At 46.3% G+C, this 21782-nt stretch overlaps 1 protein-coding gene across 3 annotated transcripts in view; it reads right to left on the bottom strand.

Moving 5' to 3' along the window:
- Positions 1-2500: 2500 nt before the first annotated feature.
- The window catches only part of RNFT2 (ring finger protein, transmembrane 2), a 31545-nt gene continuing 12263 nt past the window's right edge, over positions 2501-21782 (bottom strand). For 2 of the 3 annotated variants that reach the window (XM_048514302.1, XM_048514304.1), the window contains exons 6-10: positions 19059-19212; positions 8387-8536; positions 6771-6836; positions 5688-5789; positions 2501-4377 (exon numbers count right to left, since the gene is read on the bottom strand). In XM_048514302.1, the coding sequence (XP_048370259.1) occupies positions 4243-4377; positions 5688-5789; positions 6771-6836; positions 8387-8536; positions 19059-19212 (607 nt within the window). In that variant the 3' untranslated portion in view covers positions 2501-4242. The remainder of the gene's footprint in view (positions 4378-5687; positions 5790-6770; positions 6837-8386; positions 8537-19058; positions 19213-21782) is intronic. The other variant, XM_048514303.1, reaches the window with a different exon arrangement.

The raw sequence follows: 21782 nt of genomic DNA, 5'->3' as shown, positions 1-21782 counted from the left end.
CAAAGCAAGAGATTAACAGAGGTGGTTTGTTATTGCCTTCCTCTGCATAGCAACCTTGGTATTCCTTGGTGGTCTCCCATCCAAGTACTAACCAGGCCCCACCCTGCTTCTAAGATCTGATGAGATCAGGATAGCCAGGGCCATCCAACTTAAGGTGCTCTTCTGGTAGGGGTATGGGGGTCTTACCCTGAACTGGGGTCCCTACGTCTTGCAGAGGCTAGCCTGACCAGAGAAGCCAGGGTTGAGCTCCTTTCTGGCCCAGGTCTGCTTTCATAGCAATGTTTTTACTCTTTCCTCTGTAGCTCTGTCTCCTTGACCTGGCCTCAAATGTTCCATAAAGCCACCTGACCAGATAAGATTCCTGGAGGTCAGCTGATCGGCGGGTTGAGTCACATGACACTCCTAGTGACATAACATCTACATGAGGGGGGATGCCCGACTCAATCCCTTCTATGTTTGCAACATATAAATCTTCCAGTGCCTGCTTTATTGTGCATGACATTTTTTCCTACAGGGGTATACATAAGTTCTGTATTATAAAGTGCACACCTCTGTACATTATCATATCAGACGTTTATGCTCACCCAGCTCTGATGGACAGCCATTTCCCAAGATGTGAATGTGCACTGGAGGGGCCACAAATATGCACCCGTAAGAAGAAGTTTGGATTTATATCCCACCTTTCTCTCATGTAAGGAGACTCTAGGTGGCTTACAGGCTCCTTTCCCTTCCTCTCCCCACAACAGACACCTTGTGAGGTAGGTGGGGCTGAGAGAATTCGGAGAGGACTGACAAGCCCAAGGTCACCCAGCAGGAATAGAAGAGTGCAGAAACATATCTGGTTCACCAGACAAGCCTCTGCCACTCAGATGGAGGAATGAGGAATCCAACCCAGTTCTCCAGATTAGAATCCACCTGCTCTTAACCACTATACCACGCTGGCTCCCTGGTCATATATGTACCAGCTTCATACAGGAAAGTGTGAAGGGGTGTTCCAACTCTACCCCCATCTCCCTATACTCGTGCTGTTAAAATGTCATGTGTCAAACAGCCCCGCACAGCAGCAAGCCCCAAACACCACGCCTCAACCTAGTCCTGGCTTACAACACCTCTCTCCTTTTCACAGCAACTCATCTTTTCCCCACACTGGTTTGGGAAACAAAACAGCCACATCATTAAACCATCGCCTGCAGTTGTAATATGTTACCAGAACTGCAGGGAGTCTGAGCATTAATTTACTAACATCATTTTAATATCATCTATGAAAAGCAATTTCTTCAGAAATATTCTACCTTCCACAAGCAGGTCCATGGTGACAGATATAGTTTCCCTTCTCCTTTTTTATCCGTAGAGCACCCGCTGAGCTCTGGAGCAGAAGTTCAAACAGTTCACGAGGATCATTTCTTGCCCTAGGACAAGCTTGTTACACTCACCCCATGCTGTTTATACAACACCACGCATAACAACAGAAGGGAGGGGTCCTTTTTATCTCCGAAATGAAATAAATAGCCAATGGCATACCTACAAAAAATGGTGCCTGGGGCAAGCAGTGAAACTGCACCCCCGTGGGGCCTCTGTGCCACTTTGGGGACGGCCAGCAGGGAAGAGGAAGGGAGGAGGGGAAAGCGAGATACAAATCCAAATTTTTCTTGCTCTGCAGCAAACAACAGCGCTGCATTCACAGACGTCAGCAGGTTGGCAGAAAGTTTTGCAAGGGCTTTCGCGTTGCTTTCCCTTTCTCCTTTTCTCTTCTTCTCCCCGCCTGTATCCAAAAAGCGAGGGGGAGAACGCACCACTCCAGCAATCGCCAGCTCATTCCTAGGAACAAGTCACTCGTTTGACTTTTCGGCTTATTCTTTTGTAACCACCCCCCACCCCCTTCCACAAACCCTCCTCCTCTCTGTCTCCAACCTGCACTTCTTTGCCTCGATCTTCTGCGCTGGTTAAGAACATAAGAACATAAGAACTAGCCTGCTGGATCAGATCAGAGTCCATCTAGTCCAGCTCTCTGCTACTCGCAGTGGCCCACCAGGTGCCTTTGGGAGCTCACATGCAGGATGTGAAAGCAATGGCCTTCTGCTGCTGCTGCTGCTCCTGAGCACCTGGTCTGCTAAGGCATTTGCAATCTGAGATCAAGGAGGATGAAGATGGATAGCCATAGATCGACTTCTCCATAAATCTGTCCAAGCCCTTTTAAAAGCTATCCAGGTTAGTGGCCATCACCACCTCCTATGGCAGCATATTCCAAACACCAATCACACGTTGTGTGAAGAAGTGTTTCCTTTTATTAGTCCTAATTCTTCCCCCCAGCATTTTCAATGAATGCCCCCTGGTTCTAGTATTGTGGGAAAGAGAGAAAAATGTCTCTCTGTCAACATTTTCTACCCCATGCATAATTTTATAGACTTCAATCATATCCCCCCTCAGCCGTCTCCTCTCCAAACTAAAGAGCCCCAAACGCTGCAGCCTCTCCTCATAAGGAAGGTGCTCCAGTCCCTCAATCATCCTCGTTGCCCTTCTCTGCACTTTTTCTATCTCTTCGATATCCTTTTTGAGATGTGGCGACCAGAAATGAACACAGTACTCCAAGTGCGGTCGCACCACGGCTTTATATAAGGTTAATACTGGCTGGTGCCCCCCTTGCTGTTGCGAGGCTGACAATGCTTGTTCTGCCTGGCCAACCTGCAGGGCGTGTATATCTATGTGTGGCCAAAATGCACCCCTCCTTGTGACCCAGGTGAACAGTGCCTGGGGTGAATGCCCCCTCCTGTCCACCTCTCCGCAGTATGGCTCTGTAAAAAACACATATCAGGATAATGGCCTTCAAGCTCTGACTAAGCCCTGGTAAGGTATACTCGCTCCTACCCCTCCCCCATGCTTTGGCCATGGACCCAGGTACCTCTCACTAATCCAACACTGTAACCATTACATTGGTTCTTATTACGGAAGTGGCACCCATGCTACAAGGGACAATTTCAGGATTAGTCTTTGGTATTCCATTTAAGTATTCCGCTATGAACTGAATACTCAGATATGAAAGATATCTGTCTGTCCTCGACCAGGGCCAGAGCATCCTTGGGTGTGTCTGTATACACACACACACACACACACATATATTGGCCAAAAGAAGGTAACGCTTCATGCATCTTTTGTGAGCTCTGACCCTCAAAAGATTCTGCCACAATATCCATTTTATGGTGCCACAAAATTCTGCTGCTGCTTTTTCTGCGGCAGATTAACACAGCCACACCTCTGAAAGGTGAAAACCACTGACACAGAGGAACGATATTCATGGACAGGCTTCTGAAAAACTCGCAGAAAGCCGCCCATCTACAATCTAACTGGCCGGGCGCGTGCAGGTCTCCAAACACAACGCTTTTCTGCAAGCTACTTTGTACATTCAGCCTCTTGGTCTGCTCACATGATTTAAAAATTTGAACTTCCTATGTTTGACTTTTAAAACAGTGGTTGAAGTCACCACAGATCTTTGCTTCTCCCTCAAGGCATCTTCTCCATGACAAGATGAGTGGGAGGAGCTGGATCTATGTAAATTTTTAAAAAATTGTGTATTCTTCATTTACCAGGGTTTTTGTTTCTTTACACCTTTCTACAACAGGTCCGTAGGTTCACTGTGAGAGGATTGCTTCCCTCTGTTCTCTGCCTTTAAGGTGTATAGATACGGTCATCCTCTCAAATTGGAGAGAGGAAGAAAGGAGAGCCTGGGAACTGGGGGAAGGTTTTAAACTGAAAAGAGAAGGTGAAAGAGAAAACGAGAACAGATCCTGGCTGACAAAGATAATGAAAGGAGAGAAGAGAACAAAATAATAAAAGTGAGAGGGAACACACACATTTGCACTTTGAGCAGTGAGGAAAATCAGTACAGAAATACAGTAAACATATAAATAAATAAATTTATATCGGAGAAGCCATACATGTGGGACCACTAACCACAGTGTTAGGTGAATGCATGAAGTGGCTCTGAGAGGGATGGAATGCGACTTCCCTGCAAGACTCTGGTCCCTTCCGCTCATGCAAAATAATGCACTTTGAATCCACTTTCACCACTGTTTGCAAGTGGATTTTGCTATTCCGCACAGTAAAATCCAGCTGCACAGTGCATTGAAAGTGGGTTGAAAGTGCATTATTCTGCATGTGCGGAAGTGGCCTCTGAGTAAGACAGGCTGGGAGCAGGATTGAGGAGAATTGCTCCAGCCCATTTTATTTCCCACAACAGCCTGGAAGTTAATACACCTGGAAATGAGCCGAAGTGGTACCATCTTTCCAGCAGCGCACAGTGTCCACAGCCACAGAACGGCACAGCGGACAGGTCTTCTCCCGGTCAAACCAAAGGCAAAGGCACTCTTCGCAAAAAACATGCTGCCAAGACACAGGGTGGGGATAGAGAGGACTCTGTAAATTCACTGGCTTGGATACCGTGATGCATCTCCAATGACGGATGGGATATCCGTCAGTAGAACAAAATTCCCTTGTCTCTCACATCCCCCACCAGCCCAAAATGGTTCCTGAAAGGCTGCTCCTGGGGAACAGGAGACCCTGGCCAGGAACACCATTAGGGGGCGACACAGCGCTTGTTTGGCTGCTCAGCATCAGCCGGGCCCCAGCTACGAGGGAGAGTGCCAGGTGAGCATTACTGGGTGCTCCCAAATCCTAGTACAGTGATGGCAAACCTATGGCACGGGTGCCAGAGGTGGCACTCGGAGCCCTCTATGTGGGCACGCACACACAGAGTTCGTTATGTGGGGGCGGAAAATCACACACACCCACACACATATCTAGGCTGGCCTGGGGCACTGAGCACGACATGCACACACTGCGGTGAGCAGGGAGGACTTGGCTGGCGGGCCTGGTGCCTGTGCTCTGGGTGGCTGCTGCCCAAGGGGGGCGGGTTGTGCAGAGGAGGCAGAGATGCTTGAGAGGCACAGAGCAGTGTGCGCGGGACTTGCTGGAGGCTAGAGCAGGCTGGCCCCTGCTTGAGCGGGTGGGGCGGAGGAAGAGGAAGCCAACCGTTTTTTTCTAAACTAAAACCTCAGCATTCAGGTTAAATTGCCGGGTTGGCACTTTGCAATAAATAAGTGGGGTTTGGATTGCAATTTGGGAACTCGGTCTCAAAAAGGTTCGCCATCACTGTCCTAGTATTAGGAGAGAGAGATGTGTAATTTTATAAATGCTGATCCTGTTCTTAGCAGGAGATTTTGCTGTAAGTTTTCTAGTGGGTTGTGTGGCCCAGCCCAAGGGCAATTTCTGACAATGACTATTTTTGTAAACCCATCCTTTCCTCCAGCTTAAATACCCTTCTATGCTTTGCCCCAAAGCTATCCCTGATTCTCGCCACTCTAGCCCAGAAGCTTGGCTGGCATATCTCTGGTATGTCCAGCAGCCTTTCCTTCCCTGTCACCTGATGACGCCTTATACGAAGCCAGATTTCTTATCCAGCTGAACCAGAACTGCCGGTTCTGGATGGGCAAATCTCTCCAGCCTGCTAGGTAAGATGCTTCGATTTGGAAGTTTGCGATATTAAACCCAGGACTTTGTTGCCTAGGGAGAGCATGTCCTTGATATTGGAACAAGACCCTTCACTTTGGGCACAAGGGCAACTCATGCAAACCAGAACAGTGGAACGTCACTTGTCTTGCCTATCACGTAAAAAAAAAATCAATAACAATTACCTGGCACAAGAGGATAAGCGGTTCCCTGAACTCAGCCTGGCAAATGGCACATATGTCCCCAGCCTCGCTGCACTGCTGGCTAGTTGCACGGACTCCATAGTTCTGCCCAAAGGACAAGAGAAAGACATTTTAGGTCTCGGAGCAGAACGGTAAGGCACAATTCCTGGATTTGGACCACCTGCCGATTATGAGGTTTCAGGTTGCTGATTAAGAGATAATGAAACAAAACTCCATAATGCCATACAGTTCACCTTCCAAAGTGCCATTTTCTTCAGGTGAACTGATCTGTTGCCTGGTGCCACTTAGGCACCTTCAGGCAGTAGAATGTTCAGCACCCAAAGGGTTAATATGGAACTCCACGTGATTGGCTGTAGAGAACTGCAGAGCGTTCTCAGCCAGAGCACTGAGAGTTTTGAGGAGGGAAATAATTTGAATGCCAGAGTGAACAGTTGCTCTGTTGTAGCTCCATTCTCTGGAGGTTAAGGGCCAGTTCTAAGCAAGCTGAGCTACTCTTGATTAAGTGTCAGGAAGGATAGATTTAAGTTAGGAGATCTGTGCCAAGATCCTGGAGTTAACCATAACACAATAACACTGATTAATCACATTGGTGGTTTGGTTAATTTTCTCTGAGGAGAACCCACCGAGTTATGGGGCAGTGAAACTCCTGAAGATGGTTTAGTTGGTAAATAGAGAAAGGATTGAATTTCCTGAAGAAAAACTGCCAAAGCCTTCTCTGATAAGCACAGTGTGAGATAGACACTCTAAAGGAGAGAGTGTTTGAAGAATTTTATGTGGAGGAGCAGGGAGACAAATCCAGTTCTCCAGATGTCTGTTGCTCATGTGGAGGAAATGAAACCAGTTCTCCAGACTAGAGTCCACCACTCTTAACCACTACTCTCAGTGAAGGCTAGGACATCCATGTATGTTGGTCTGAGGTCTTTGGCAAAAGGGCAGGATTAAAAAGGTGACAGATTGACCTTCTGGGAGAAAACTTCTAGCCTCTTTTGCAAAAGATCTTCCCTGTAATTGGTAAGACACCCAATTACTTTAATTATAAGAAACTAAGCAGCTGCTTATACCCACCTGAGGAGTGCAAAGGACCTTCAAGGCTTTCCTTACGCTTCCCACCCGACCACAGATGTCAAAAGACTGGAACAGAAAAACAGGGAGATAACTTGTTGGTAGAGTTGACACATGAATACTGTATCTCAAGGAAAAGACTGTTCCTTCTTAGGCGCAAAGGATGCAGTAATCAAGAAAGCTCCGCCTGTCAGCTACAAAAGAAAGCCCTTCTGCCAACAGTTCACTCTTAACTTGTAGAACTCATTTCTACAACACTGCGCAGCTTTGATGGATTTTATTTGTTCACTTAATTATGTAGGAAGTGTCTACATCGCCTCTCCAGAGACCTGAAGCAGCCTTTCAAAGTGAAACAACACACCACAAAAGTTAAGATTTTTTGTTTTGTTTTGGAACAATATAACTGATGACAAGATTTTCTTAGATGACTATATTTTACCATGTCTTTGGCTACCATCAAAAAGGTAAAGTCAGTCCCCTGGACAAGCACCAAGTAGTCATTACTGACCCATGGGGTGACGTCACATCACACTTCCTAGGAAAACTGTGTTTCTGGGGTAGTTTGCAATTGCATTCCTTAGCTATCCACACTTTACATCCAGCATGCTGGGTACTCGTTTTACCGACCTTGAAAAGGATGCAAGGCTGAGTCAACCTTGAGCCCGCTACCTGAAACTGACTTCTGTTGGGATCAAACCAGCGGTGGGATTCAAACAATTTAACAACTGGTTGTTTACAAGCACCATTTTAACAACCGGTTCTGCCGAAGTGGTGCGAACCTGCTGAATCCCACCACTGGATCAAACCTGTTGCGAGCAGGGCTTTCACTGCAATGCTGCAGCTTAACATTCTCTGCCAATCAAAAAAATTCCCCTTTTTTTATCCAACAGACCTCTGGAGCAGCCATTCTCAACCAGGGTTCCGTGGTACCCTGGGGTGCCGTGAGCATGTCCCAGGGGTACCGCGGCAACACTACCGCCCCCCTCCTCATTTTTGTGGTGTCTCCCACCGGCGCCAGCAAGGACATGGAGCTGGCCCATGGGGCAGGGCCTGCCACAAGGTCAGCAGCCGCCACCACCCCAGTGCTACCCTTCACCCTGGGAGGGGAAGGTGGGGTGTGTGGCAAGCAGGGGCAATAGGAGGGGAAGGTGGAGGGTGGCGGCAGGGGTACCGTGAGATATGAAGAGTGAGGGTACCCTGACCTCGAAAAGGTTGGGAAACACTGCTCTGGAGTAAACAAACTTTTAACCTGGAATAATTCCAGCAGAAAGATGTTGTTTTTTGGATGCCGTTCAATTGGGGGCTTCAGGCCTCATTCTCTTGCCATTCTCTCGTCTCCTGATCACCGGGCTATCACTGCTGCTTTTGTGTCTTAAGATGTTATTTCAGTGATACTAACTGTAGTTTAGCTAGATTGAAGACCTGCAGAACTTTAGACACTAGCAAGATTTTTTTGGGTATAAGCTTTTAAGAGACAAAGTTCCTTCATCAGATACAACCACGCTTCACAAACTGAGATTCTGCTCACTGTGCAGTGAGCGCTTTGGAACATATATACAGAAAGAACAGGACCTAATTTTTTCTTAAATTAAAAAACAGACCCTGAGGCGGATGCTCACTTTGCAGAGGCTGTACAAGATAAGGAGAATCCCACCAAGGAAATAGCTGCTGGATGGATCATCCCCCATGATGTATTTGTACCACAGCTGGATGGGGACCAGCGAACGGAACAGCTGGCTCAGTTCTTCAATGACCAAATAGAACTTTCCCTGTAAGATGGAAGCGGGAATGGGAATGGGGAGATATCCAGGTCATTTATCACCATTTCATGAATAAGCGGTTCAAAGAGAGAGATGCAATCGAAGAAGTATGTTCCCAGACTCATGAATGACCAGTAAACCTCACATAACACGAACACAGATGGCAGCCTCCAGGTGGGACCGGGCGCATAGGTGTCAAACTCGTGGCCCTCCAGATGTTATGGACTAAAGTTCCCATCATCCCCTGCCAGCATGATGCTGGCAGGGGATGATAAGGAGAACTAGTGAATCCATAACATCCTGAACATCCTACCAGGTTGACTTCTACTAAGAGGATCTAGGAATTGCAGCTCATCCCCAGACCACAGAGACCTGGAGAAAATTGATGCTTTGTCGGGTGAACTCTTATGTCATATTGTACCCCACCAAGACCGCTGTCTTCCCCAGGCGCCGCCCCCAAACCTCTTGGGATTTCTCATTCTGAATCTGGCAACCGCTGCCAGAGTCTAACAAACCTAGGCATGCCAATTCAGAGTACTGGAGTGTTTGTGTGTGATCGTGTGTGTCAGCTTTTCCATGGAAAAGAAATCCCTCAGCTTAGAAAACTAGCTACACTACACTGGCTCTAAAGCATATTACAGAAAGGAAAAGAGGGCAGAACGGCAATACTTTTGAGCACGCTTGAAAAGGTACCCAGTCCTGAAAAGAGATCAGCACAGCAGCCAGGAGATTCCAGAGTTTTACATAAGACCTGAGATTCTCATCCAAAAACTTTCTCTGCACATGAGACAGTTTGGCTGAACCGAGCACATCTCTGAGGGACCTGCAAAGCAATTTAGATCAGCGTTTGCCTCCCAGCTAACTGCTCCCCTGGGGAAGAAAAAAACAGTTTGAAAATACAGACATCAGGAGATGTTGTTATCCTTATTCCGTTTGCTCCACCTGCAAAATTTTAAGGCTGGTTTTGAAAAGTGGGATTGTTTTGGTTTGTTTGCTGCCTTGCCCTTTTTCGGCCTCCACGACGCCCCATTCCATTCTTGTGCCTATCTGCCAGTTTAACCAACCTTAGAGGGTTGCTGGGAAAATAAAATGGTGCTGAAAAGAGAGAGGGCCATAGATGTCTCCTTAAAATTTGTCAAGGCTGGGTCAGATTGAGTTTCAACACAGAGGGCTGTCAGGCGATTAAAGACAGCTTGGTTGATTAATGGTGGAGATTTTAGATGTTGGATTCAATCAGCTAAATTGGGATCTGGACACAACAATAGCTCTGAAGGGGGGTGGAAGCATACATTCTTCTTTCTGGGCTCTCGTTTATATGCATCATTGAACTGCAATGAAGCAGTTGGAGTGTTAGGCAAGGATCTGCGAGACCGAGGTCAAAATTTTCCCTCTGCCACGGGCAATCCACGGCCTATCTCACAGGGTTGTCAGGGTGGTAACACTGAAGACGGGAAAATGGGGTCCCCAGTGGGTAGAAAAGTAGAGTATAAATACCCAAAGATTCAGCCACAGACAAGTAGGGGGTTTTGCATACTGGGCAGGAAAACCTCAGGTATGCAGAAACCTGTAAATTTGTTTCAAAGAAAGAAAAATGCCTCCTGAGTATGCACAGAAAGTGTTTTTTTAAAATTTAATTAATTTTTCCATAAAATAAAAATTGATCGTTATAGCTTATATAACATTTGACGCTTGCTAACACCTGTTATCATCCAGTTTTACAACATCATAATTTCCAATCATAATTTTTAAAGCTCAAGAAATTTTAAACTTCAGGTTCAATCCTTTAGTCTTATCCATAAAGTTGTTTTTGCCTTTTATTATCCAAGTTTATTATTATCCTTATTGCCTCTTATTATCCAAGTTTATACAATCCAAAGAATCGTTCTATCTTCTCCCACATTCTGTGCAGGGTCTACTATGCACCAAAGACGTCAGCTCTGCCATTGTTGAATACTCTGTCAGCTTGTTCATCCAATGATCCAGGGGATCTTGCTGGGGGTCTGCTTTCTAGGATGTGCCAGGAACCTGGAGGGCAACTGAGAAGGGCAGAGCTACTACAACAGAGCTAGGTAGGCATCAGGACTCAAGTGGAGCATCCTAAAACAAAGATGCTCCGGCACCAGGCAGACGAAGTTACTTAGTTCTTTTTGTTGAAAAGGGAACAGAGGGGGCTGAGGAAATTGGCTGAATGAAATCCCCCAAGGGTGCTGGAAAAGGGGATTCATGGTTTATTCCAAACTTTCCCGAAAACTCCCTACCTGCTCCCTCTCAGCCTGCCACCCACCAGCAAATTTCTAAATATGGGCGGCGCCCTCCCCCGATGCAAAAACCAGGAACCGTCCGTGGGAGCAGGAAGTGCAAATTGTAGAGCAACCCTAAAAGAAGTTATTCTCGTCTGCGCCCATTTATTTCAGTGGCTTCAGGAGTCAGTATGCAGAGGATTGCGCTGAGAAATGCTCACCCTGCGCGGCTGCAGAATGGCTGGATTTCAAGCAGGGGCTTCCCACGGTCTACTACAACCCCGGGGTCAGGACCCCCAGAAGAGGAGTTCGCTGCAAGGGCAGCGCTCCGGAGCAATATCCAAACAGGGCGGTATTTCTGAGCTCCGTGCCTGGCAGGAGCAGGCTGCGTTTCTTGGCGAGAAGAAACAACGACCGGCCACACGCGACCCTGTCCGGAGCCCTGACTCAAAAAAAAAACACACCACCTCACATTGCACTAAATGCTGCTTAAAGAACCACCGGCCTTCTATTTAAACGAGGGGGGGGGGGGAATGCAATGGCAAAGAATGCAATGCGTTTTGCAAAGGGCCCCCCAGGCTCGTTTTGGGTTATTGCTCCGGCGCAGGTTGCCATGCACGCGCGGGCGACTGCACGACGACAACGCTGTGCTGTTTACGCCGTCCGGGCCGCGCACGCCAGCCTCGCTGCCAGCCAGAGCCGCGGGGACGGAGCCCATTAGAGCCCTTCAGGAGAGGCCCCCCGCGCGGCGCTGCCCGCTCCCCCCGGAGACCTTGGGATGAGATCACCCCGCAAGCCGAGCAAATCGAAGCCTTCGGAGAGCGTCGGTATTTGCATGATCTCATGCACACACATACACACAAAACACACACGCCCCCCTTCCCCAAGTGAGGTCACACCAGCGCTTCTTCAAGGACCCGGCTCCTTCCCTCCCTCCTCCTCCTGAAATCCCAGGGGCGCACGGCGGAGCACAACTGTAATGGCAACTATCGGAGATCCCAAATGCAAAGCCATTTAGCAGATTAGCAGGCAGGCTCCAGGCTTTGGAACAAGCGCCCTGCCTTTCGGAGGGTTGCGGGATGCTAATGACCGGGCTGTCACTTATTTGTTGCCGTGCCCCCCCCCCCCCTCCACCTCCCATCGCGGATAAAATCAAGCAGGGCTTTCAACAAAAATCAAGCAGGGCTTTTTAGGGGGACCATCCTAAACAGGTTGAGCATCCTCCTCAGAACCTACTGAGGCTGACCCCACTGTGAACAGTAATCTCTTTCACATTTTGATCCCTTTCTTCATCATCCTAGCTCTGGTTAGGCTGAGAATGAAGAATGCCCCACCTTTCTCTCCTGTGAAAGGACTCAAGGTGGCTTACAAGCTCCTTTCCCTTCCTCTCCACCTAACAGACACCTTGTGAGGTAGGTGGGGCTGAGAGAGTTCCGAGAGGACTGCAACTAGCCCACGGTTTGAGTCCCTACTAGGAGGAAAGGTGTGGTATAAACTAAGATAACTGAAATAACCTCCCATCACCCTCCCAGCAGAGAAGACATTTGAATCTGGGTCTCCTAGTCCAGGGGGTCTGCAACCTGCGGCTCTCCAGATGTTCATGGATTACAGTTGGCCATGCTGGCAGCAGCTGATGGGAGTTGTAGTCCATGAACATCTGAAGAGCTGCAGGTTGCAGACCCCTGTCCTAGTCCAATCATGGCTGTGGCTATGGTTGCAGTCTTAAGGATATTTACTAGGAAGTTGCACTGCATCACAATAAGGCCTTATTCTGAATAAAATGAAGATGTTTACAGTGCTTTCCTAAATTAATGAACGGTTACAAGCCAAGACTTGCCTATACTGGGATACTACTACCATGTTTCCCCGAAAATAAGACAGGGTCTTATATTAATTTTTGCTCCAAAAGATGCGTTAGGGCATGTTTTTCAGGGGATGTCTTATTTTTTTCTATGGCTGATTCCGCATGGGCCAAAAACAGCAGTGTGAAATGGTGTAAAAGGGTTTAAAATGGTGTAAAAGGGTTTATACTGTTTTCATACTGCTGTTTTGGGCCAATGCGGAATCAGCCTATGATTTTGCGCCCCCCACATGACCAGATCAGCTATGCCGGGGAATCTGTAACTAGGGTTTATTTTTGGAGTAGGACTTATATTTCAAGCATCCTCCAAAAATCCCGAAAAATCATGATAGGGCTTATTTTTGGGGTAGGTTTTATTTTCGGGGAAACAGGGTATATAGGTGCTGAAATGGGCATTCAACATCTTGAAAGCCTCACTGAAAAATTAAAAAAAATATGTTTCTAAGGCTCTACCGATAGTCTTAAGACTGGAACTAGTAACACCACTTGGTGAAATCTTTCCAGACACAATGGAAAGAGCAGGGCAAGCAGGATTTCTGGGAGTTAGAGGTTAAGGTTCAAAAGAAAAAAATGTTTTTATACCCTGCTGTTCCTCTCCCCACAACAGACACTTTGTGAAGTAGGTGGGTCTGAGAGAGTTCTGAGAGAACTGTGACCTGTCCAAAGTCACCCAGCCGGCTGCAGGTTGGAGGAGCGGGGAATTAAACCCGGTTCTCCAGATGGGAGTCCACCATTCTTAACAACTCCACCATGCTCAGCCCTGCCCCATTCATTGCTCCTCACGGTCCTTGTGATGGTCACATTTTCAGGCACAAAAACTTTGCAATGTCTGAATCGACCCTTCAGATTCAGTTACAAGCTGTAATTTGCTGCTAACTGTAATTGAACCTGGGGGATCCTTGGATGCACATGCTTTCCCACCTTCCCTTCCCTTTGTGTAAAGTCAGTTCATTAAGAACTTGTCAGTTTGCAGCAAATCACAGCTTCCTGTCACGTTCTAATTAGCAAAAGTATAGTTAGCATTTGCTCTGCAAACCAGGGTTCCAAAGTTTGTCCTCAGTTCAGAATTCTGACTTGCAGGCCTCACGCAAACTACAGTTTCAAAGGTTAGCTCACAGCCAGCTGTGAAAGTGGAAATCTCTAATTAGCAGTCTGGAGATCAGGGGACAGAGGAAAACATACTGCTCCAGGATTTCCCCAAGCTCTTGCACACAAATATAAAAATGTTTTTTTTAAATAAAAAAATCCCAAAGAACCATTATAGGAACAGCAACAACTAGGAACCCTGCACATAACCCCGATGTTCAGCCCATGTGGATATATGTAGATGTTTTATACACTGTCCAGTGTGAATGGTTATCAGGGAAATCTCCATATTTATACAGAGTGGTGTAATATGCTTTGAGCCCCTACTGAGGAGAAAGATGTGGTATAAATATATAAATATCGGTCATTTTTATTATCTTCTGTTTATACCACACGTTTCTCCCTGGTAGAGACTCGCAGCGGCTTATACCATTCTTGTCTCTATTTTATCATAACTACCTAGCCTGTGATAGGACCCTCTTTGTAGAAACCATAAGCCAGTACCATCTAAAATAAAGGAACTGTCCACACTGGGTAACATATATTCTGAACTATAATTGAATAATCTTAAATGCAGTGCTGACGAAATCAAAGACTCTATACCTCTGTGGCAAGCTCTTGCGTTATTAGTACACGTGTGTGTGTTCTTGCCTCCTCTTTTATTTGCCTCTTCCATCCATCTTCAAGTTATTACTTCTCCCTTTACCATCACCTCTGTTTGTCCAATAAATCTGAGTTACTGTTTAAGTCTCTATTTTATCTGTACAACAGTCATGTGAGGTAACTGAGGCTGAGAGTATGTTACTAACACAGATTCCCCTGGCAAACTTCTGTGGCAGAGTAGGGATTTGAACCCGAGACACTCAGAACCTGGGACACTCAGAAATTCATTCTACCCGCTAAACCAATAAGGGGAGGGTTGGGGTGGGGGGAGGCAGGGGCCTGGGCGGTAGGGCAGCAGGCTGCAGCCCACCTGTGGGCCAGTCAGGCCAACTCGCTGTGTGGGGGCTGGGAGTGGGTACCAACTGTTGCTTGTTGTGTTGCTTGTTTTCATAAGCAATCGTTTGTCATGGACACTGTCTCTTGCAGCCACCTGACCACAGAGATAGCTTTATATACAGGTGTTCTCCCTGCTGGCAGACAAGTCAAGGTTTATGTTGGGATTTGTTAGTTATGCCTTACAGCAGAACCAGGGTTTCCTGCGTAAACCGTGGTTTAAACAAACCGTGATTTACTGCAATTTCTAAATGCAGCCGCTACATGGAGAATACATACAAAATGCTCAATTTCTGTTCTCAGCACAGAAGCAACACAAACGTTATTCAAAACTACACTTTTTCTTAGTCCCCAAAGCAAGCCAGTGTCCAGGCTCTGCATAGCAGCTGCGCTCTCCCTTTCCTCTGGAGGACGGGGGACTTGGCTCCCTCTCCAGTGTGCTGAACACCCTCCATTAAAAACAAAAAGAAGCAGTTACCATTTCGTTCAATATAAAACGAATTAAGGTAAATTAAAAAGGCCCGAGCCATGTGGCTCCTGGAGGCGCCCATTGTTTCCCGCGTGGCAAATGGCAGCTTCTAATTTACACCGCTAAGCGTCGACAGCTTGGTGGGAGTGGAGATGAGAAGGGAAGGGAACAGACCTGCTCTCACGAAGGCCAGAGATTTGGGAAACACCAGGTGCCTGGCCTCCTCCCCTTCCCTGCCATATCCAAACAGATTTTTCTGAACTTACAAGAAAATGAACGGGGGTGCTTAAAATATAATAAAAAACCCCACACAGAAGATGTAGGCTGGGACATGAAACCCACGAGCACATGGGCGACAGTGTGCGATGATTGTCTAGTATAGTAGGCGGTTTTAAGAGAGGACTGGACAAATTTGTGGAGTAGATTTGTTTGCTGGTTTGGTTTTTTGCCACAATGTCCAAAGGAATCTCCAGGTTCAGAGGAAGAAGTCATCTAAATAGCAATAACTGGGAAGTCATACCCTGCTTGCAGGCTTCCAATAGATAGCTTTGATTTCACCATCAGGGGGTTTGATTTTGTCCATCAGGGGGCTTCTTACACATTCTTGAACTGGGTAATTGAACTGGCAGGTTCAAGAGAAAACCTAACTCTGAATACCAGGTAATACTGGAGAGAATAGAATTTATTGTTCTTATTTTACCTTTGTTTGATATCACAGTTTTTTAGCTGGTTGTCCTTTCATTACAATTTGAGCCTCACCCAGAGGCCTGGTTAGTTGTAATGTATGGACTAGTATTCATGCAGATCCCAGCAGGGCTGCCTTTGAATCTGACAAACGCTGATTTTGTGGAGTAGAAGATGTTTCAAATGCAGCTCTAGTGTTTTCGGAATGGCGCCCAGGGTGCCGATTTCCACTGGGACGACCTCAGCTGGTTTGTGCCGTAGTTTCTGAATCCTGATTTTCAAATCATGGCATTTAATCACCTTCTCGTGTTCTTTTCCATCAACCCTTCTGTCTTCAGGTATTGCTGTGTCAATGACGGTTGCTTTCTTAACCTTGATCACTGTGATGTCTGGGGTGTTATATGCCAACACTTTGTCCATTTGGATTCCAAAGTCCCACAAGATCTTAACCTTATTTTCTGTGACTTTCTCTGGACAATGTTGCCACCAATTTTGAGCCATCCTGATGCTGTAATTTTTGCATACATTCCAATTGATCATCTTGGCCATTGAGCTGTGCCTCTGTACTCAGTCTGGGCAATCTTTTTCAGATCTTTTTTAAAGTATTATTTGTTTTATATGTACCTCTTTCACCAAATACAACAGTTAAAAACATAATCTAAATCAGATGACGACCAAATCAAAAATACAGGGGGGGAAGTAAAGGTGGATGAGAAAGAATGAGGAGGAGTTGTTGCATTCATGATGTTGTTGCGTTCAGATCACAGGTGTCGGGAAGAAGAAGAGTTTGGATTTATATCCCCCCTTTCTCTCCTGCAGGAGTCTCAAAGGGGCTTACAATCTCCTTGCCCTTCCCACCTCACAACAAACACCCTGTGAGGTAGGTGGGGCTGAGAGAGCTCCGAGAAGCTGTGACTAGCCCAAGGTCACCCAGCTGGCGTGTGTGGGAGTGTACAGGCAAATCTGAATTCCCCAGATAAGCCTCCAAAGCTCAGGCGGCAGAGCTGGGAATCAAACCCGGTTCCTCCAGATTAGATACACGAGCTCTTAACTCCCTACGCCACTGCTGCTCCAGTGGAAAGATGTTTCTCTGCTGGAGACCTAGCATGGCCAACTATCAGCTACAGAAGACAATACAGGTGTGGTTCTAGACGGTCCGCTGGCCTGAAGTTGTATAAGGCTACTTTATAAATTCATCTCCATCCTACTGTGAGCATCCGGGGCATACTGCTAGTGACACACAATGGAACTAGAGGACCTTTGGTTATATCAGTCAAGGCAGCTATGTTTATTTTACTGCAGAAGCCTAGTGGTGGCAAACCTATGGCACTCCAGATGTTCATGGACTGCAATTCCCATCAGCCCCTGCCAGCATGGCCAATTGGTCATGCTGGCGGTGGCTGATGGGAATAGTAGTTCATGAACATCTGGAGTGCCATAGGTTCGCCACCACGGCACGGTCCACATACCAAATGCAGAGGAAGAACTTTACACTTTAGAACTTTAAAGAACTTTAATCTTTACACTTTAAAGAACTTTACAAACTGAACAAACTAAACGTCTGATAAACGTTCGCTCTCAAATGGGACAAAGGAAAACTGTTTCTTACTCACAGCTAATAAAAAGTCACGCGCGAAGCAAGCCATTTCAGAACACTGCCCATAAAGCTTCGAGACGTGTCTCAAAGCAAGCACGAGGTTAAGAAACTTCCTTTTGCACTAGGGATTTTACAGCAAGGATGCTAAGATAGTCACAGAACTCCAAAATCCCATGCCAGGTACCAGAATCAACTGGTTAAGCAAATGACACACACAGCCCCAGGTGTTAAAGCCTCCAGTCTGCAATTTAGCACCCGGGACCTTCATTGCAAGGAGGGAGGGGAGGAAAGATTGCAACTGGAAATGATCAACATCCCCAACAAAGAAAAGATTTTCAAAGCGTTTCAGAAAGGCATCTGTGCTGTGAGCCATTAGAGGGCTCTTGACAGATGCAATCTCACCCATCTCCTGCTATGGTTAAAAATACAGATGCAGCCGCTTTCTTCTCCAGGACAAGGATTAATGAGGACTTGGGATAGCTCTTAGACAAGCAACCAAAGGCTGCAGCCCTTTTCCAACTCCACAATTTGTCTTGAGCTGACGATCTACATCGCCGCGTGTCAAGCGCCGGGCTTTTTCCCCCCACAAGCTGGATTACGCCACGACCTGGCTCATTAATCTCCCCAAATAAAATAATAATAATCATTATCATCAGAGTGAAGCAGGGGAGGGACAATCCTTGGACCAACGCCAGAGATAAATTAATCACTCCAGCAAGCGGGATGTACAGGAAGAAATCGTTCCAAGCCCACCTACTCACACCAAAGCCCCATTTCGAATCTCTTCTGCTCCCAGCTTGGAGGTTTCGGCACAGGCTGAACGATAATAAGAGCGTATGCAGCTCATGCAGAGCCTGCCAGCTATCTTAATCACAATAAGGGGCTTCTCTATATGGCGGAAGAAAAAAATAACTAGAGTGGAACTTTCACAAAAGATGTGAGGAATCGCCCCAAAATGGTCTATTGTGACTTTCCCCGCCTTCTCTCTTTAAAAATTCACTAAAAAGTTCCTTCGAGTGAAGTTTTCCCGAGACAGTGATATGTGAATGCATAAAGCAGTCTCATATCGAATCAGGTGATTTGTCCATATGGGTAGTCTCCACTTTGGTGGGGGGAATTAGATGGAAACAGAGAAAGAAAGGAGGTAACTGGGATCTTTAATTTGTGGATATAATGATGGCCGTGAGGGGATTAGATGTGTTCCTGGAGAAGAAATCCATCAATGGCAACTAGCCCTGAAAAATAACAGGAACCTTCACATCCAGAGGCAGGAAGTCTCTGAATGCCAGAGCTAGGACGCAACATCTAAGGGAGGTCTCTGCCTCTCTATGCCCTGCTATGTTGGCCCTCCAGGGCAAATGGTTGGCCATCGTGTGAAACAGGATGGTTGACTGGATTGGTTTGAAATTATGAAATTAAAAAGGGAAGCTGTCATCTGCAGGGTGTATTCTTGGCTTCTATAAAATATATGACCACAGTAAAACAACAGGTGGTCAACTGAATATTTTACAACCAACCATGTGCCACAGTCAACCCTGCATCAAGACCAAGTCAAATCTAGTCCCAATAAGGAAATTCCAACCCCCACCAACGTTTACCTTTGATTTGACGGCAAGGACAATTTTTGGCAGGGCAACGACTAGGCATTTCAAGGCAATCGTGAGGTATTTGAGTACGAAGTCGGTGATCCCCACAATCCACATCAGGTCGAAGAAATCCAGCTTCTCCAGGTTGGGTTTCAGGAAGATGAGACTAAAAGGCAAGACAGCCGAACGGGCAGTTACCAGACAGGATGCAGCAGGCTAGATCTGACATCAAAATGCAGCAGGCCAGATCTGACATCAAAACTCCCTGGGGGAAAATGAACCAAGGATGCTACAGAGAATGAGCACTGCAGTGAACGAATGGGCATTGCCATGGCCTTCTACTAAAAAGCAGTAGGTCCGTGATGGACATGAGGATCTATGCCAATTCCTAAAAAGCGCAAACAGGAAGTGATGTAATAAAACTCTGCCGTCTCCTCTTGCTACCTCTGCTCTTGCATCTTCTGTAAAGTCAATACTGAGGGTTAGGGAGACCTTCTGGAAGGGAACGGGATGATTGACAGAGCTGCAGGAAGAAGGGAGAAACCAGCAGAATTTCCCCCTGCATGAGCTCTTGCTTGGTTTGTAGAATCTAAAGGCCCACTCCGCACATGCAGAATAATGCACTTTCAATCCACTTTCACAATTGTTTGCAAGTGGATTTTGCTATCCTACATAGTAAAACCCAGCTGCAACATGCATTGAAAGTGGATTGAAAGTGCATTATTCTGCATGTGCAGAAGGGGCCTAAGCTATGTTTGAGAAAGAAAGGAACAATTCCGTCGAACCAACCAACCCAGTTATTTTGTATTTCTTATGGTACAGGCCTATGAATTCTCTGCCATAGATATTCGTGATACTCAATAGTGTAAAATAGATAAAACAAATTAATCTACGCTCATAATACCAACAGTCATTAAATAGAATATAACGAGGAAGGGAATTTCCAAAACATATATGCGGCCACAGTGCGATGCCTGGCACATAAGTGCCCATTGGAAGCAATTTGAGGCTCATATGCAATAAATAAACAAATGTATAAGGGGGACAGACCCAAAATTAAAATACTCACAATATGGGCACAGCAAAACAGGTAAAACTAAAACCCTAAAAACAAAGAACAAAACAACCAGAATGAGAGATTTTAACAACACAATGGATGCGAATGAATGAAAGAAAGAAACCTAAATTAATGAACAAGTAAGTTAGGAATGGAAAAAAAAACTGAAAAGAAGAAATCCTTGCAGCAAATTGGGCAGAGTGTGTTGGCACCATATGTAGAAGGGAGGGGGGGCCAGCCTCCCCTTATGAAACTCCACCTCTCCAAATTAAGGTCTCTGAACTCCACCAATTGGCCTTCCCAAAATTAACCTTTGTGGACTTAACAGTGTTGACCTTCTACCAGCCCTGTTACTCAAGGACATCTTGGAAGAGTATAGGTAGGACCTACTGGCTGAGACTACAGATCTTACATTTTGCTTCTCTGAATTCTAGGGATACAATAGCTCACAGGTGTCAAATTCGCGGCCCTCCAGATGTTATGGACTACAGTTCCCATCATCCCCCGCCAGCATCATGCTGGCAGGGGATGATGGGAACTGTAGTCCATAACATCTGGAGGGCTACGAGTTTGACACCTATGTATAATCCAGTGCCATACGCTTTACAAATAGAGATGAGATCACCTTGACCTTTTTCCTCCCATGAAGGGAGGAAAATTCCTATGTGATTAAATCCTTCCTTTTTCCCCTCTGTCCAGAATCTACTTCATTGGCTGCCCTTAAATTCTGGTATCCTGGAAGAATTATCCTGGTTAAATTCAAGTATGTGTTGTCTGTTTTACCAACATCTACCAAATACGTGGTGATGCTCCCAATATATATGACTGACATGCTGGGTGAGTCAGATGCAAAGAGATCTGGATTTTTCAGGTTTTGCATTCAACCATGCTCAACATACATGCTCTCTAAGTTCGCATAATATATGGACAAGTAGCACCCACTTCTGATTCAGGCAACTAGAAGGCTCTGAGTATTCGTGATGGTTTTATCTAGGTAGGGATTCATTTTGAATTGTAGTTCATCCATTTTTTCCCCTTTATAGCTTTTTAATCCAAATAATAACTAAAAGCCAAATAGGCTCTTTTAAAGGAAATTAACACAGGACAGAAAAGAAAGTTTAGCGATGAAGGAACCCTAAAAATCCGAATGAGACACGACTCTTGACAAATTGCCACAGTCAGCGTCTCCGATCTGGCTTGAGGATGGGGTACCACCTTTCTTTTGCATCCTTTCCCCCCAGCCTCAGATGCACTCCAGGTGAGGCAGCTGCTATTTGCCCCACTGGGGGAAAACAAACCAGCAGCACACGGTTACAGAGCTGCAGCCCCTCACCTAGCATTGGTAGATTACCAAAGTTTCTCTATTTACATCAGTGAAGGATTGAAGGGCATTACGATAGCCCAGCGATGGCGAACCTTTTTGAGACCGAGTGCCCAAACTGCAACCCAACACCCACCTATTTATCGCAAAGTGCTAACATGGCAATTTAACCTGAATACTGAGGTTTTAGTATAGAAAAAACGGTTGGCTCCAAGCCACGCGTTACTCGGGAGTAAGCTTGGTGGTAGTCGGTGTCCTTGCTTTGAAGCAACTGTGCAATGCTTCGAACAGGTGAATCACGACCCTAGGAGGGTTTACTCAGAAGCAAGCCCCATTGCCAGCAACCGAGCTTACTCCC

The sequence above is a fragment of the Sphaerodactylus townsendi genome, linkage group LG13 (genome assembly GCF_021028975.2).
Source record: "Sphaerodactylus townsendi isolate TG3544 linkage group LG13, MPM_Stown_v2.3, whole genome shotgun sequence".
NCBI classification, from domain to species: Eukaryota; Metazoa; Chordata; class Lepidosauria; order Squamata; family Sphaerodactylidae; genus Sphaerodactylus; species Sphaerodactylus townsendi.
The sequence above is the reverse complement of the archived record's forward strand: the minus strand, read 5'-3'. Positions and strand labels throughout refer to the sequence as shown.